Here is a 17,179-nt window from a genome sequence, read left to right as displayed (position 1 = left end):
TAAAAAAGTTTGATTTTGTTTAATTTTGACCAGTGGTTAAAAAATTGATATTTTAAGTATTGTAGTTTCTAAACCTGTAAAAGAAAACTTTAAAGGAAAACTTTATGTAAAATTAACTCAGTTACAAGTTTTTAAGGTATTTTTTTTTCTCTAAAACCTACAATTTTCAAGATCTAATTTTGTGTGGCCTTTGACCTCTTATAATGGAATTAGCGAACCTGTTTTGATGTGCTAATGTTGCAGTTTTTTGAGATTGTATAGAGGGGGGAAATAATTTTCTAGGACCAAAAATTACGGTAGGTACCAGTTATATACCAATTTTAGAAAATTTATTTTGTTATTGAAATTTTGTTTCGAAAAAAATAATTCAATAATAAAATTTAAAAAAATGTTGGATACAAAAAAGTAAAAGCGGGATATTTAATTTTCGAAATTTTGGTTTAAGATGCTGATTAATAGTTTTTATAAATTAATTAATTTAATAAATGCTTGGAATATTAAAATTATAAATTGAAAAAAAAAAAAAAAATTTTAAATAATAGGTATAAAATTTAGTTTTTAGCTCTAAAAACATCTTTTTTGAAAGTTCAGATCTCCAAACAAATTTAATTTCTTGAATAACAAAATATTTTTAGAAAAAAACAAATCTTAAAATCGTTGAGGTCTTAAAAAAAAATATTTTTTTTATTTTCATACATTTTTCAAAGAAAATAAATGCTTTGCCATTAAAAGGAAATATTTACTCGTAAAAACGAAGTTTAAATTAAATTCGTTAGTCCGTTTTCAAAAAAAAGTGATTTTTCAAAAAATAATTTGATTTATTTTTTTAATCCAACAATAATTTTGTTTGAATTTTTTAAATGGAAGACCTCATTTAGAGGCAAAAATAAACTGTTTTTGTTTATAAAAATTAGATCAATTTAATTCAAATTAAAGTGTTGACCAATGCGCTCATATGCGACTGAAACTACTATATTTAAGCAGGATTGACGTGGGAATATTTGAAGAAAATCAAAAAGTCAAATCATTTTAAATAAAAGAACTGTTCACAAAGAAATCAATCAAGTAAAAAAAAAAAACAATAAAGCATTCTCAAACTTGGTAACTCGTTTCATAGTGAAAATCATAAAATATCGATATACTAATTCGCCATAACTGGAAGCATTTTAAAACTTTTGATACAAAACACCCATTTTTTTTTCCAAAAGAAGCTTAAAATCAGTGCCAAAAAAACCAAACATCTCTTCTAAACTTATCGACTACTCCCAAATTCGCCCTCAATTTGCAACAAACTTTTCCAATTTAATAAAAAATCATAAAAAAAATAACCGTTTCAATAATCCGTAACACACAGAAGAAAAAAAAAATCCAAACGCTACACAAAGTCAAACAAATTTTCAGGAAAAACTCAATTATATTCCTTCATCCTTCGAAAAAGACATCGCTATACAACATACTTTCCTGATTTTACAATATAAAAAAAAAAATACAGAAAAAAACTCACTAAAATCTAAACTCCACAGCGAGAGTATAATTTTTTGTAAAGAACTTTATGACTAAAAAAAAAATAATAAAACCCTGCAAAAAAAAGGAACTCTTTTATATTCGTCCTTTCAATTTCGCCATGTGCATTGTAGTGCCCACACAAAAGTGAAAGAAAAACCGACAAACTCGGAATAAAAAAACCCCGCATGCAAATCGTATATGAAGTATAAAAACGAGAAAATCCTCTAAAATACAAGTATACGGGTATTTCCTACCAAAAAAAATCCACACAACTCCTGTGGTCAAACTTTCTCTCTCAGAAAAAAAACCCATTCTCATTGCCAAAGGAAAAGTTTCAAACACCATTTTCACTCCACAACCCCACAAAAAAACCATCAAACCTAGAAATGATATAGTTTTGCCATATATTTTTTGCAGTATATAAAAAATTCACTTACCTCACTGACATAATACGATTCACATAGTTCATCATCCACCATGTCGACCTCGTCGTCTTCTTCATCCTCCAGATCATCTGTCTCTCGTTCACCTTCAACTCCACCACCATCTACACAGTCCTCCCCACCATCCATATAATAACCACATAATCCATTTGAATCCTGTGAACCACAAGCATTATGCCTCCTTATAAAATCCCGTACATGCATTCCACCTCGTATTTCAGTCTCGGCCTCCTGCGGCTCATTGTTGTCATCCTTCATCCTCTGATGGAGGTGTTGTTGTGCAGCAGAAGGAGATCTTCTTCCGTCGACAGTAGAGGCTCCTCCATTACTGCACTCACATGGCGATGATAAATCACCGCTCGATATACCACTCGACAAACTCACCGAATCCCATTTTCTCAATGTTCCAGGCGTTATAGTTGCACTACTCTGGTTGTTGTTGTTGTTGTTATTTACTTGGCCATTACCATACGATGTATCAATGGTTAAATATCGCAAACGTTGTTGGTGTCCTGTTGCCCTTCGTCCTTCATTATTATTCAGTTGTCTGTCGTTGGTTAGCACCTCCGGCGACAGCCCTGACTCATCTCTCTGTTTACTACCATTCGGCAGGACATTCTCCTCGAAGAACTTTCGAACATTTCTCACCGTATCCGGTGTGGGTAGTTCCTCCTCCAACAACTCCCGATTGACCCGAACTGGCTGGTAGAAGAAATGTCGTTTGCTTAATTTGTTGTGACTCTCAGTGGTTGCTCCCACTCCAATCGGAGTGGAATTTGTGGTACTCAAACTTGTGTGACAGGAGTTATTCCCAGCTCCACCAGTAATTTTACAATTTTGTCCACCCTTCGTTATGCTCGATTGTTGTTGTTGTTGCTGATATCCACCATCAAATTGTAAATCCTTGGAGGGTCTTTCAATTTTCGTTCGTACCGGTTCGACAATAACAACATTATTATTTGTCAGCAACTCTTGAAAACTATATTCTTGCAAATACTGAATTAAACCATCGAATTGTGCTTCCTTTTTGCTGCGATTTAGGATGTTGCTGCGGAATAAATTCGGCTTCATAACTTTGTAACGGATATGATCAAATTCTGGTACTGGTTCATCAGCATTTGCTTTCACGATTGTCGCTTGTTTATCACCATCAAGTTCGACGATTTCTATTGACGGCATTAAACTTGTAAAATCATCTTCGTTAAAAATTGGCGGTGTTGGTTTGACACATTTTACTTCGTCACCAATTATAAAGTCCTTTTTGGAGGACTTTTCTTCGTCTTTTTGTTGAAGAATTTCTTTGTTCTTTTGCTGATTGATTTCTTCACTCATTTTCGACCAATAACATCGAATTGCATCGACTTTTTGTAGAAATTCATCTTCAGCTTGTTTTCCCGCTAGAGGGTGTTGTTGTTGTTGTTTAGTTTCCGACTTCTTTGAATCGACAACTTGAATAACTTGTGGTCGTGACATTTTGCCAACACGCCTTAGAGAATCGTTTGGTTTGACTTTAATTGGTCTAGCCCGATATGTGCCATACAATCGTCTATCCTTTGCTTTGCACACTTCTGAATGAACAACAGTCCCGGTTGATTTCTTTGATTTCGAAGGAGTTCGACAGAGAGTCGATTTCTTTGGTTGGGTTGGGGTTGTTGGTGGTGGTGGTGGAGGTGTTGGTTGTTCAATTAATTTATCTTCCTTCTGATTCTCCTGCTGCTGTTTCGACTTAGATTGACTTCCATTAGCAGCAACACTTTGCTGCACTTCGGTAATATCTAGGCTTGTTGGTAGCGATGGGACACTATTGCCATCAATTGAATCCTCTTCGATAATATTATTCTGGGCGTCTGTTACAATTATTCTAAATTGACTTAATTCGATGAAAGTGTTGCTGTCTGCTGATGCGTTTGTGTCTGTTTCGGTAGCAATTATTTCTTTGGTAAAGGTTTCAACTTGAATGGAAGCAGCTCCTCTGGGTTTTTCAACTTCGACTTCTTCGATTTCTGAGCGATAGTTTGTATTGTTGTTGTCTTCTTCGCGTTGGCGGACTTTTTTATGAGCGCGACCGAAACGTTTTATAGAATCAGTAATGGTTTCGGGAGGAACTGGGGATTCCTCTTTAATATTGTACGATGACCGTAATTTGGCATCAATACGTTCTGAAACTTTGAGACTTTTGCCGATATTAACGTCGGGTAGACTAAAGTATTGGTTATCGATTAGTTGATGAGTGTTGTGAGCTGAGACGTAGGTTAAATGTTCAATGACTCCTTTCGATTCTCGTCGGGGAACTACAGCGTAGTCAGAAAACCGTTTAAGTTTCTTCTTTTTCTCGACAAGTGCTAGAATTTTCGGCTTTGTGTCGACAGATTGATTTGCCGATGGTATTCGATGAACTTGAGAATACAAAGGATTTTCTATCGGTTTTTCTTCGATAACTTCGGGTCTTTCCGGAGGATCGTAGATATCTTCGATCGAAATGTGAAGAAGTGAAGGAGTTTCTTGTTTGCCGCCTTCAACTAAGGTTCCTTCGGAACTTTCTTCCGACGAAAGATAAACCGAATCGTAGGCAATCAAGGCACCTTGTTCATCGGTGTTTTCGGACCGTTTTTGATTCTGTTCTTCAGTCAAACTGATAACTTCGAATTTTTCGTTGTAAACTTTACTAAGGATTTCTTCAACTCTTTCAATATCGTATTCTTGTTCCGACACTGTTAAACTATCCGATTGATCGTCGGAATTGCTGGTAGTTGTTGTCTCGGGGAAAACACTACTCTGACTCAGTTCAGGGCACGACGACTCTTCGCCACAGAATTGTGATGAATACTTTCGATGAGAGGTTGACTTGTGGCTTCGAGATTGATATAATCGTTGTTTTTCTTCCCGCCCTACTCCGCCTCCAATTGTACCGCCACAATTTGAATCACTTTGATGTAATGAATTTCTAAAGTATTCCGAGTTTAAGCTCTCCAAGTCGCTTTTCTCGTTTTGCCAGATTGATTGCTGATGAGCGTCTAATCGTTTGAGATTCTCGTAATATTCATCGGATTCACGTGTTATGGTTGTTGTTTCGGGAGGTTGTGCAACAACTAGAATTGGCGGTGGTGAATGGTGGGGGGTGTCGCCGGAAGCCGCAAGTGCCCGGTCAAGTGTTGACGATGATGAGGATTGATGTTGGTGGTGGTGATGTTGGTGATGATGGTGGTGGTAGTAGGTTGGTTGTTTAGAACTTGTGAATCTATAAAAAAAAAAAAAAAATAAAATAGAAAATAAAAAATGGATATTAAGTGGAAATAAGTTGGAAGTTGTTTTTTAGTTGTTGCACTGTTCCTATGTGATGGCCTTCAAGTTCAAGTTGAAGTATAGAGTTTTTATTTTTAAACTTGTTCGTTGTTGCATGACTGACATGACGAGAGAGTCTTGAAATAATTTTTGTTTCGTTTAACCGCAAATTAATGCGTGTGGTGAATTGTTGTTGTTTTCCCTCCCAAACCCCTTTCCCAAGACAGAATCGACATGGATGATTTGCCGGGGTGTTTTGTAGATCTGACATTGATGGTAAGTTGTAGTGATGGGAATATGGGAATTGTATACACTACCTAAGTGCTGTGATTATAATCTATCTATTCTATCAGTGATTTTGTACTAATCTCTGTGTGAATAGAAATTAACTTGGCAGCAAATTTCCTACTGTGTGTCTTTTGTGTATAGTTTCTGACTAATGATAGAGGTTTCAACTAAAGGTATCAATGGGATATACACTTTTGTTAATGCAAAATGGACTTGAAATCTATGTGTGACAGGTTTGGGGGAGATGTGTGTCTTTTGATTGATGATGATGGTGATAAGTGTACATATTCGATGTGAGAAAATAACAGCTGGTACATAGAGGGTTGTTTTATGTAAATTTTGGAAATATAAAGTTGAAAGAATTAAGTTTGAATGTTTGAGCAAGGAAGAATAGATTAAAAATGTGTTAAATTCGCAATGAAAAAGGTTTGGAGTTTTAAAGCTTTTGAAATGGATTTTCATGGATTTTTCAAATTTTTTAATAGGTATTGAAACAAATTCTAACAAAATATGTCGTTCAATAGTTTTTTTTTAGAAACAGAAAAGCAAAGCAAGTATATCTGCTACCATTTGATAACTTCATAAGTGTAAAAGATCAAAGAAAAATCTTCAATTCAATATTTTATGCAAAAAAGGCTCACTGTGGGGTTTGGTATTAGTACTTTTTTTTCTATCAGAATTAGCGTTTAAATAGAATTTTTCTCTGATAATTTTAATAATTACAAAATTGACTATTGTAAAAAAATATTAAAAAAAACTATTAATTTTCATAAAAAAAGGCCATGTAAATAATTTTGTTAGCCAAAAGAATGAATCCACTGTGCATTCTTAAAAAAAAAGGTTTGCCTCATGGACAAATTGCATTATTGCATCATGATATCGAATACACAGAATTAAAAAAGAAACTATTGCAATTTCATGTCAGAATGCGTGCATACAATAATGAAAAGCAAAAGAATGAAGTGCAAAAAAATTTCACATATTATAAAAAAAATTGACAGGATTTAAAAATCAATAACACAGTAGGTCTGTGAAAATTTTATTCAAGTTTTACTTAAAGACTGCACTTTGTAGTTAATAAATTAATAAAATAATAAATCTGGTTTCAGAAAAATTCTATCAGGTACTATTTTTGTAAAAATGATTTTTGAAAAATGTGGATAGTTTCTAAAAAATCACCCTTTTAGATTCATTTGAACTTGTATAAAATTAAAACTATTTGTTGCATTGAGCTCAAATTTGGAGGTCTTATTCCTCATAATTTGACCTATCGATTGACACCAAATATGTTTTACATTAATGTTTACTCATATTTTAAAATACTGATCGAAATCCTTCACTTTTTAGTAAATCCTAGGTACATGAACAAAAACACCTTAGTTAAGGAAAATGTAAAATATCAACGCCCATTATATTTAAAAAGTCAAATATGTAAAGAAAACCATAATAAAATACATTAAACAAAATTTGTATGTGTTTTGTAATTTTATATACTATTTTTCTATTTAGAAATATCTTATTTGTAATAAACCATTCGATAAACTGCCTTGTAAATCTTCAGATTTGTTTCTTTTAGAAACAAAAGTATACTTTTCTTATAGTTTTTAGTTATAGATGTGCTGAGTTAGAATCTGAAGTCAAAATTTTGTGATATCTGCATTAAAGTATTACAAAATGAAGTTTTTTTTTTAGAAAATCTCAAAAAAAAACTACTATATCTCAAAAACCTGAACTGACCTAAATTTTTTGAGTTTGGATTCCAAATAAGCACACTAAAGTCCATTAGAGAAGTATACTTTTGTTTTAAGGGGAAAGATATATTAATTTTTAGAGATCAGTTTCTTTACCTATGTTAAGATATGGCAAACCTACTAAACTTATTTAAATTAAGATATGTCAGAGAAGAAAAGAGATTTTGAAAAGATTGAAACTGAATTTGAAAGAAAAAAATAAGTTCTTTCATAAACCGAAACAATTTTAACTGAAAAAGATTACATTATGCCAAAAAATTCTTCGAAAACAGCAAAAAATTGGGTAAAGTCTTCAAGAATTCGACGTCTTAGACACCAATGAAATTTTACTTTAGATAAATAAACAAGTATTTCTTATTAACTATTCATTCTTTCGTGTATATAAGAAAAACCTATAGCCCACAAAATAGTAACATTTATGTATTTTTGCAACTTTTTCTTGACATAAAAATTGAACAAAACAAAAAAACTTACGAAAATAGACCAAAAACAAGTGATATATGGAACAAGAAAACAAAAAAACTTAATTAATCTTTTTCACATTTTTTAAAGTGTTTTGACTTCCAAAAAACGTTCACCATTTGATTTCTTGAACAACAGAGAATTTTTTACAAAAAAAAAAAAGTTTAAAAGGGTTAGAGTCGTTTAAAAAAAAAACCATTTTTTGATAAAAAAAACTTTAGAAAATTAAAAAAAAAAATTTATTATGCTGTTTTAAAAAAATAGACTATCAAGAAAATTTAACTTCTCAGCCTTTTCAAAAGAATTGCTTTTTCAGAAATAAAATTGGAATTTTTTTTAATTTCAAAAATGTTTTTTTTTTGTCAGTCGAGTTATTCTACTTAATGTATATCGGCCATATTCAAAATTGACTCCTCGTAATTAATAAATTGGTACATAGTGTCTTTACTATGACTTTATTTAGTAAAGAAAATAAATTTAAAACGCAATTGTTCGTAAGAAAACAATATCCAATTATATAATCGTTGGAAGAGAAGATAGATAAAGACGCCATAAATCTTCTGTTAATGCGTAAGTTAAAAATGTTTTTAGTAAAATAATAATATCCTATGGCTATTGTGATTTAAAAGTAGTATTATGATGCATTTTCTAAAACATAGTAAAAATGGCTATAAATCAATTTAATTAACACATTTAACGATGCTAAAAGGGTTTTACTTTTCAAAAGACATAAAACAGACAAATAATATAATTTTATGGTTTTCTATTAAATGTAATTAAACTCTTCTTTTTTCTAATGAGAAGAGACTGTAATTAAACTGTCTAGAAAGCACTATTAAATTCTACTTTTTCATACAAATGCGAGTAAAAACCTCATAGTCAAAATCAAAAAATAGACAACATAAATGAATAAAATAGAAAAATGGTTAAAAATTATTTTTTAACATTACCTACATTTTTGAATGCGAATTAATTTCTGAGTTTATTTCTTCGACTTAAAAACCATGAAAGGAAATGAAAAACGAAAAAAAAACAAAATTAGTCAGAAGAATCAATTCCTTGATTCAAAGTTCAATACAGTTCAATTATTCAAACAAAAGATAATCCAATTTGAATCTCGAAGTCCTCTCTCTTATCACCCCAAGAGATTCATAGCTCAAAAGCAACTTGAGTAGAAAAATTAAATTAAAATTGAAACACTACCGTTTCTCCAACATTTCATTTGATTATCTCACATTTATTGAATTGATATTGAAAATAAGAAAAAAAAAATATGGTCGAGCATATAAAACAGTTGGAAGGACATTTCGATGATTTTTCTCTGATTCTATTAACATCTTGAAACTGAACTGAAAATATTTCATTCTCTCAAAGACAACAAAAAAAAAAAAAATAAATACAAATTTAAGTGAAATTCTGAGAGGACATTTCGAACCTTTTTTTTGTTTGTTTTTATTATTTTTCATTTGTTTATTTTCCTTCCGTGTCATAATGAAAATGGATTTCAACTCCCTCATCTCTCTCTTTCTTTTATTTTCATTCACAATAAATATTCATGAAAAAACCAAAATATATTTTGGGTCACGACAGGACTACAAATCACCACTCCATATAGCTCTTCTTTCTCTCAATTACTCCTCAACAAAAAAAAAACGACTTTCGGATCTCAATTTAAATTTCATGCTGCGAATCAATGAAAATACAAACGAAGATAAAAAAAAAACGTTTGAATTTAAATATTTGTTGGAAACATCATCAACATGACCAAAGGAGGAGAGATCATTTATTAGTGAAATATTTGTTTGAGCCTATAATTATTCTAACCTACAATATTTTAAGCAGCCTAACTAATTACATATTTTATGATGTCGTCCATTATGATTCTGGGTATATTTGCCCAAAATTACTCAAAAATATTTGAATTATTTGTGATTTATGCTTAAATAGAAAAAAATAAACTCAAACTGGTGCAACATGGCGTATACGTACTTTTTTCTACAAAAAATTTTACCGCCGAGTTTTAGTGTCCAATTTTTTTTTTAACTGTTTTGACGACCACAGATTGGATCTAGACTTTCCGCAAATTTTAATAAATCGTATTCAAAATCCGAATGCAAATCACAACTGATATCTTCAATTCAATAAAAATCTAATGGAACTCACAATTTATAAATAGATGCTTGTTACGAAAAAAATAAATAAGAAATTCGCATTAAGTTTTACCATTTTACCTGTGCGCTCTAATAGCTTAAACCAACACAACAATGTTTGCCTGTCACAACAACAAACAAACAAAAAACAATTTTTTTGAAAACGCTTACCGTTCATCAAAAAAGCCTCGATTCACTAACCTAGCACGGGGTATTAGCTGCGATCGCCTGTGATGACTGTTTGCCGATGAAATTTGTAAATCACTAAATGTCTCCTCACGAATTACTGCCAAACTTCTCGAACGACGTAAGCTGCATGACTCGTTTCCAATGTCAAATGGTTGTTGTTGTTGTTGTTGATTGTATAGATTTGTTGAGTGATAACCACTTTCATCAACTGTAGAGAGAGAAGCAGAAAAAAAAATTAAAAGTAATTTATTATGCAAATTGCAAAAACTCTAAACAATGACAGATGATGTATACAACTTTTCGACATTATTATGCCGGGGGATGTACAATTTAAACACTTGTACTTAAATTCTTACCGTAATTGTGTTGTATTTTTTCGTAGTCTTTCTCTGGATCGATTCGCCAATAAAATTCAGCTATATCTAAAGTGTCTTCTTTGTGTGTAGTGTGTTTATAGTCAAGCGATCGACTTGGACGTAATCGACGATCTTCTTCGATGTAATGACTCGAAGAATGACGATTAGTTGATAGGTCTAAATTTGAAATGGATTTTTGGCGCCAACCAGAACCGCATGGGGGACGATATTGTTTTTGTAACGAACTTTGACCCAAACGTACGCGATCCACGTAGTTAAATGTGTATTCTTTGGTTTTTCTGAAAGAAAAAAATGCATACTTTTAGGAGGTTTTGTGACAAATTGAGCTTATATAAATTATTCCTATGCCAGAAATTGTTCATAATTGCTCTCCTTTAGAAAGAACATTTTCAATAAAAGTAAAAAATAAGAAAACACATAATTCCTAGACCCTAGAGTATGCAATACTCAACTAAACCATTTACCATTTAATGGATAATTTTATAAACTTTGCACGATCCAAGTAATTAAATGTGTTTTCTTGTTTTTCCTTAATGTTGAAATTCAAAAATAAAAGTTTTTAGACAAAAAATGCATACTTTAAGGAAACTTTGCGACAAATTGATCTTCTAGAAACATATTTCCTTGCATTAATTTAATTAACTAGCTCTATGTTAGAAATAAGGAATAGTTGCTCCCCATAGAAAAGAAAAACTTCAATAAAATTGAAGAATTTCACAATTCATACTACCTAGAGTATGCAATATTCAACAAAATCATGAGTAAATGCTTTATTCAACTGTTTAATGAATAAACTTGTGAGCTTATCATTATCCAGGTAATTAAATATGTATTCTTTGCTTTACCCGAAAGTTAAAATTAAAAAAAAAAAAGAAGTTTTTAGAAAAAAAAAATGCATACTTTTAGGAGGTTTTACTTCAAATTGGTCTTAGAAATCGATATGTCCTTGGATTTTCTAAATTAATCGTTCTAATGACAAAAATTAATCCCCATAAAAAAAAGAAAAAATCAATAAAAGACAGTTCGTTATCCCTAGAGTATGCAATACTCAACAAAACTTTGAGTAAATGCTCCATTTTAAACGTCAAATGGATAATTTTATGAGCTTTATACTAAACCTTCATGAATATCTGTTTATCTTTTTTTTTACATAAAACAAGCACAACTTAAAAACAACACCTAAAGGTATGCAACATAAAATGTAAAACATTTTAATTTATAAATAAAATCCTACGTTAAAACTCCATTCTATGGTGTTCAATTACTGTGGGTTGTGTCACCTAAGCAATCAAAAAAGATTCCTTTAACAAAAGCACTTGAGAAGTTCAATCTCGCATTACGTGCCTTAACCATGACAGTTATACGAGAGCAGAACAAACTTATTAAAATAAAAAGTGTATAGGTAGAGCGCGTATAATGACGTGAAAATTCAATCGATATAAAAAAAACTTTGTTCCTACATAGAACTTAGCAAAGATTGACATTTTTCTACGTGCTTGGCAGACTAATAGAACAAAAAAAATATAACACACAAAACCCGGTAACACCGAAGTAGATCAAAGATAAAATAAATCATGAAAGAATGAAAAAAAAATTGATTAAGTGCGAAAAAGTTTAAAAATAGAACACATTTTATCGTCCTCCTCCGACTTCGACGACTATTCTACATGAATTTGAACAATAACGTTACCTAGAACGTTTTTACACTTTTTTTTTTGTTTATATTCATATCATGGTCGTTGTGTTATGCTAATAAAAACATATTTCGCGCTAATTTAGTGTTTTTGTTTATGCAAATGTAAAATGAGTTTGTAGGTACGGTACATGGATAATAATTCGACAGCAAAAAAAAAATATTGTACAACATTAAAACTTAATTTGTATGCAAGCTGAAAGCTACTATTCATATAGTTAACTCTCGTTATACAGATAAATTCATCATTTTTTTTTTGTTAAGTTAATTTATTCGGGGAAGTGATAAACAAAATGTTGTGTTTTTTTTTCATTTTATGGATCTAAATTAAATTTTAATGCATCAATTCGGGTAGGATTGCATTCAGAGAGTTTTTTGTATGCTTAATTGCTTGTGAATGTATTAGTCCGGTCAAATTAGACTAAAATAAGGGGGTGAGGTTACATTAATTCCCAGCAAGCTGAAAATTGGTAGGATTGTTGGAAACACCATCATAAATTAAATTTAAAAAGTCCTCATCGATCCGAGGTGTGGAAAAAAACTTATGGGGGGTCAAAGGTCACAAAAACTGGTTTTTCACGATTTTCAGCAAAACGGTAAGTCTCATCAAAAAATTTTCAATGCAAGAATTGTAGACCAGATTATTATATATAAAAAGTGTCATAACACTTTTTTTCCTAAGACCCACCGTTTCTTATGTATAACGATTCAAAAAGTTGAAGTTGAGTTGTAATCGTCATAATCAGGCCTATTTTGAAAAAAAAACTCCTAACTGAAAAGTTCCTGAAATTTCATTATTTTTTAAGCTTGAATTTCGTTTTTCAATGGTTAAGAATATAGGAAAGCAAAAAAAAAAAATGGAAATTTTCACCATTTTTCCGATTGGGGCCCTTCTCCCGAAACCATTTCCCTGGGAATTTTTGTTTAGAATATGTCTGAATAAATACAGGGTGTGCAATAGAGAATGGACAACCCTAAAACGGCTGATATCTACACTTATGGATGTTCTAAAAACAGATAGAAAAAAGTTCTATCGCAACCAGTTCATAAAATATTGGCTTTTTTTCGTTCAGTGTATTTTAAATTTTAACATCTTGTGTTTTCGTTCACTACAACCACGAATGAATGAATTTTATTTATTTCTTTTTTTTATAATTTTCTACAATAATTGTATGAGTACATAATTTCTTTAAAAACTGCAAAGCTATTGCACATTTTCCTTAAAAAAATTTTGAAATCTGTTTTTTGATGCAAAATGTAAAAAAAGTATTTTATGAAAAATTTTAAACACCTGTGGTATAAAATAAATCTATAGAAACCTAGGTGGCCAACTTTCTTAAAAATACTCCCCTTAGACGAGAATATTTTTAAGTAAGTCGGCCACTTAGGTTTCTATAGATTTATTTTATACCACAGGTGTTTAAAATTTTTCATAAAATACTTTTTTTACATTTTGCATCAAAAAACAGATTTCAAAATTTTTTTTACGAAAATGTGCAATAGCTTTGCAGTTTTTAAAGAGTTTATGTACTCATACAATTATTGTAGAAAATTATAAAAAAAAGAAATAAATAAAATTCATTCATTCGTGGTTGTAGTGAACGAAAACACAAGATGTTAAAATTTAAAATACACTGAACGAAAAAAAGCCAATATTTTATGAACTGGTTGCGATAGAACTTTTTTCTATCTGTTTTTAGAACATCCATAAGTGTAGATATCAGCCGTTTTAGGGTTGTCCATTCTCTATTGCACACCCTGTATTTATTCAGACATATTCTAAACAAAAATTCCCAGGGAAATGGTTTCGGGAGAAGGGCCCCAATCGGAAAAATGGTGAAAATTTCCATTTTTTTTTTTTTGCTTTCCTATATTCTTAACCATTGAAAAACGAAATTCAAGCTTAAAAAATAATGAAATTTCAGGAACTTTTCAGTTAGGAGTTTTTTTTCAAAATAGGCCTGATTATGACGATTACAACTCAACTTCAACTTTTTGAATCGTTATACCTAAGAAACGGTGGGTCTTAGGAAAAAAAGTGTTATGACACTTTTTATATATAATAATCTGGTCTACAATTCTTGCATTGAAAATTTTTTGATGATACTTACCGTTTTGCTGAAAATCGTGAAAAACCAGTTTTTGTGACCTTTGACCCCCCGTAAGTTTTTTTCCACACCTCGGATCGATGAGGACTTTTTAAATTTAATTTATGATGGTGTTTCCAACAATCCTACCAATTTTCAGCTTGCTGGGAATTAATGTAACCTTGGATGTCTAAATTGACCGGACTATATAGGAATTACTTAAAATCTAATAAGTATAATTTAATATGAGCTCTTTTAGCAATAATTTTAACTAATTATCTATTCTTTATGTATTTTCCTTTTTGTTTTAACATAAATTAAATTAATTATTGTTTTTATACTTATCTTATTTAATAGAACGAAAAGTGAAATTTGAGAAAAATGGAATAATGCACGATTTCTTTTGATTTTTTACTTGAACTTGTTTGCTTATTTGTACTTTCTTTATTTTCTTTTGATTTTTTGGAATAAAATAAAAGCGCATTTAATAAGAAAGTTATGAAGTTCTTAAAATAGTGCGGGATTTTTAAGAATTTTTTTGAAAGAAAAACTTATTTTTTTTCCTTCTGTTAAATTCTAAATGAAATTCTATTAATTTTAATAATTTATTTCTTAAAAAAAAAACTCGAATAAAAATGAAAAGATTTCTTATCAATTATATGTGCATACTAATTGATATGAAAAGATTTTCATAAAAAAACAATATCATTTGAAATTCTACTAAAAACATTAATGTTTGCTAGTTATTTTTGTTTTGCCAGATAGATTGTTTGGTTGAGTTGAACAGCGAGTGGTGTTCAACTCAACTAAAGTTCGGAAAGTTTTTGATAGTGGCAGTTATTTTGCATATAAAGCTTAGAAAGAAAAAGTCTGTGAGTTTGTAAAATAATATAGCAATGAAATAAACCCTCAATTCTAGAGGAGAAATTTAATTATTTGTAAACAACTTATTTTTAAATCCAAAAGAGTGCAAACCTTCTCGATGATGCTCTTTTTTTAATATAATTCACAATTTGTTGATGTCTATAAAAAGGTTCGTTTGTTAAAATTTTAAATCGATAAAAAATTGAAGACATTGCAATGTTTGCCATGGCTTATGTAAAAAAAAAACCAAACGACAGACAAGTTTTACAAAATTTGATATGTCTCAGTAAATAGTTAAGATGTTTCCCAATTTTTTTCACTATAAGTATTAGACTGGGCCAAAAAAATAAAATATTTTTTTTTTTGAAAGTTACTTCGAAAATCTTGTTCAGGATGATGAAAAAAAAATTTGGTGAAAATTTGAGCCGTTAAATCATCGGTGTTTTTTATTTTTATACATGATATGATGTGTTACAACAGAACTGCTAGACGATCAAAGTAAAAAAAATTTCTGTTAATTTTTTCTTATATAAAATTAAATTTCCTACAAAAAAGATCTGATTGAAAATTTTCGTCGAATACGGCTCGAGTAATTAAACTTTTTAAATCGAAGTGTTTTTTTCAATTTGACTGTTTCACTTTGGAATTTTGTGATGAGCAATTAAGTGAATAGAAAAATAAAACCACGACAGATTCTTATAGGAAATTTAATTCTCTACAAAAAAGGTCTTGTAGTAATTTTCCCTAAATTGAGTTCTGAAGAAGTTATTCACGATTTAAAAATTGATTTTTTAATTTTTTTCTCGATTTAAATCGTGAATAACTTCTTCAGAACTTAATAAAACAAAAAAATTAGGTTTTGACAATTTTCTCAATATATTTGTGGTTGTATAAAAAAAATTTGTCATCAAAAAGTTTTAATTGTCTACACCTTTGCATTTAACTTAAGAGGGATACTTTTGCCAGGAGTAACCCCTCCACCATTTTTTTTTCTCCCCCACCCTACTTTCAGCATTCTCCTGCGATTAAATCGCTTTTTCCTTATCTAATTTCATCCAAAAACGGCTTTGGCATTTATTTTTTTTTTTTTCGAGATTTTCGATAGACTGTATTTTATTGACTATCGTAAATATAGCTAAATCAAATAGTATCGAAATCATTGTCAAAAATGCAAAAAAAAATACACGAGCTTCCGAGTTCTTGCTAGTTTTAATCCGTAAAGACTATTTATTGAAAAAAGATACAACAAATTACGGCCTTTAAGCTAATAAATCAGTTTTGGCCTTAAAGAGGTGAATTCGCTCCTATTTTTTTTTCTTCTGGTGTAGATATTGACTCTAAGGAAACAACAATTTTTTAAATATTGCGACACAGTCAAACATTTTGTTTTATGGAATTTTAACCTTTAGAGTAATAGGACTTTTACTGCATAAAAACTGTTTCTGTAAAAGCAGTAGAAAATAATTTTTCAACGTAACATGGTCTGAAAACCAAGTTCTGTTAAAAATAAAAAGTAAATTTTTTTTTTAAACTGTAGAAAAATTCCTTTTAAAAGGCCAATGCATATTTTTAATTCGTGTAATCATTTCATCGTTATCATTTTATGCCCGATAATCTTCAATACCTTAAATCAAAAACTTGATATTTTACCAAGCATCAATTTTCAAATTTTCCCAACTAACATGTTGAATTAAAATTACAATGCATAAATTTCATCTAAATTTCATAAGCTCTTTCTCCGAGGACAAAATTTGTTTTTTGTCATGTTTATAAATTTATTGAAGCAAAACATCATAAACTTAATACTGACTAACCTTAATCTAGAATTTTTAGTCCACTTGATAAGCCTAAGTCTATTCACCACATTCCTCTCACATATGCTCTAATATTCAAATGTAAAAAAAAAAGGATTTGCATTTTTTCCAACTTAACCAAGATTAAAAACTATTTGCATATATTTTTTAGTGGTTGATTGCTGTTGTTGGTTGCAGTTTAAAAACTTTTCCTTCATAAAATAAGAACAAAGAACATACCTACTCGTAGTTATAATCCTAAAACCTGTAGGAGTATTATTCTAAATGGTATTT

General features: G+C 30.3%; 2 protein-coding genes across 3 annotated transcripts in view; one reads left to right on the top strand and one right to left on the bottom strand.

The window, feature by feature from the left end:
- LOC129908556 (calcium uniporter protein, mitochondrial) overlaps nt 1–17,179 on the top strand; it is a 169,490-nt gene that overhangs the window by 74,708 nt on the left and 77,603 nt on the right. The gene's annotated exons all lie outside the window — the stretch shown is intronic.
- Nucleotides 1–17,179, bottom strand: part of LOC129908552 (protein javelin) — a 70,466-nt gene that overhangs the window by 2,374 nt on the left and 50,913 nt on the right. Inside the window, exons 2-4 of one of the 2 annotated variants that reach the window (XM_055985133.1) lie at nt 10,428–10,726; nt 10,054–10,279; nt 1,944–5,187 (exon numbers count right to left, since the gene is read on the bottom strand). In XM_055985133.1, the coding sequence (XP_055841108.1) occupies nt 1,944–5,187; nt 10,054–10,279; nt 10,428–10,726 (3,769 nt within the window). The remainder of the gene's footprint in view (nt 1–1,943; nt 5,188–10,053; nt 10,280–10,427; nt 10,727–17,179) is intronic. The other variant, XM_055985134.1, reaches the window with a different exon arrangement.

This window comes from Episyrphus balteatus, chromosome 2, assembly GCF_945859705.1.
Source record: "Episyrphus balteatus chromosome 2, idEpiBalt1.1, whole genome shotgun sequence".
In the NCBI taxonomy this organism is placed as follows: domain Eukaryota; kingdom Metazoa; phylum Arthropoda; class Insecta; order Diptera; family Syrphidae; genus Episyrphus; species Episyrphus balteatus.
Note: the sequence above shows the minus strand (reverse complement) of the source record. Positions and strands in the feature narration are given on the sequence as shown.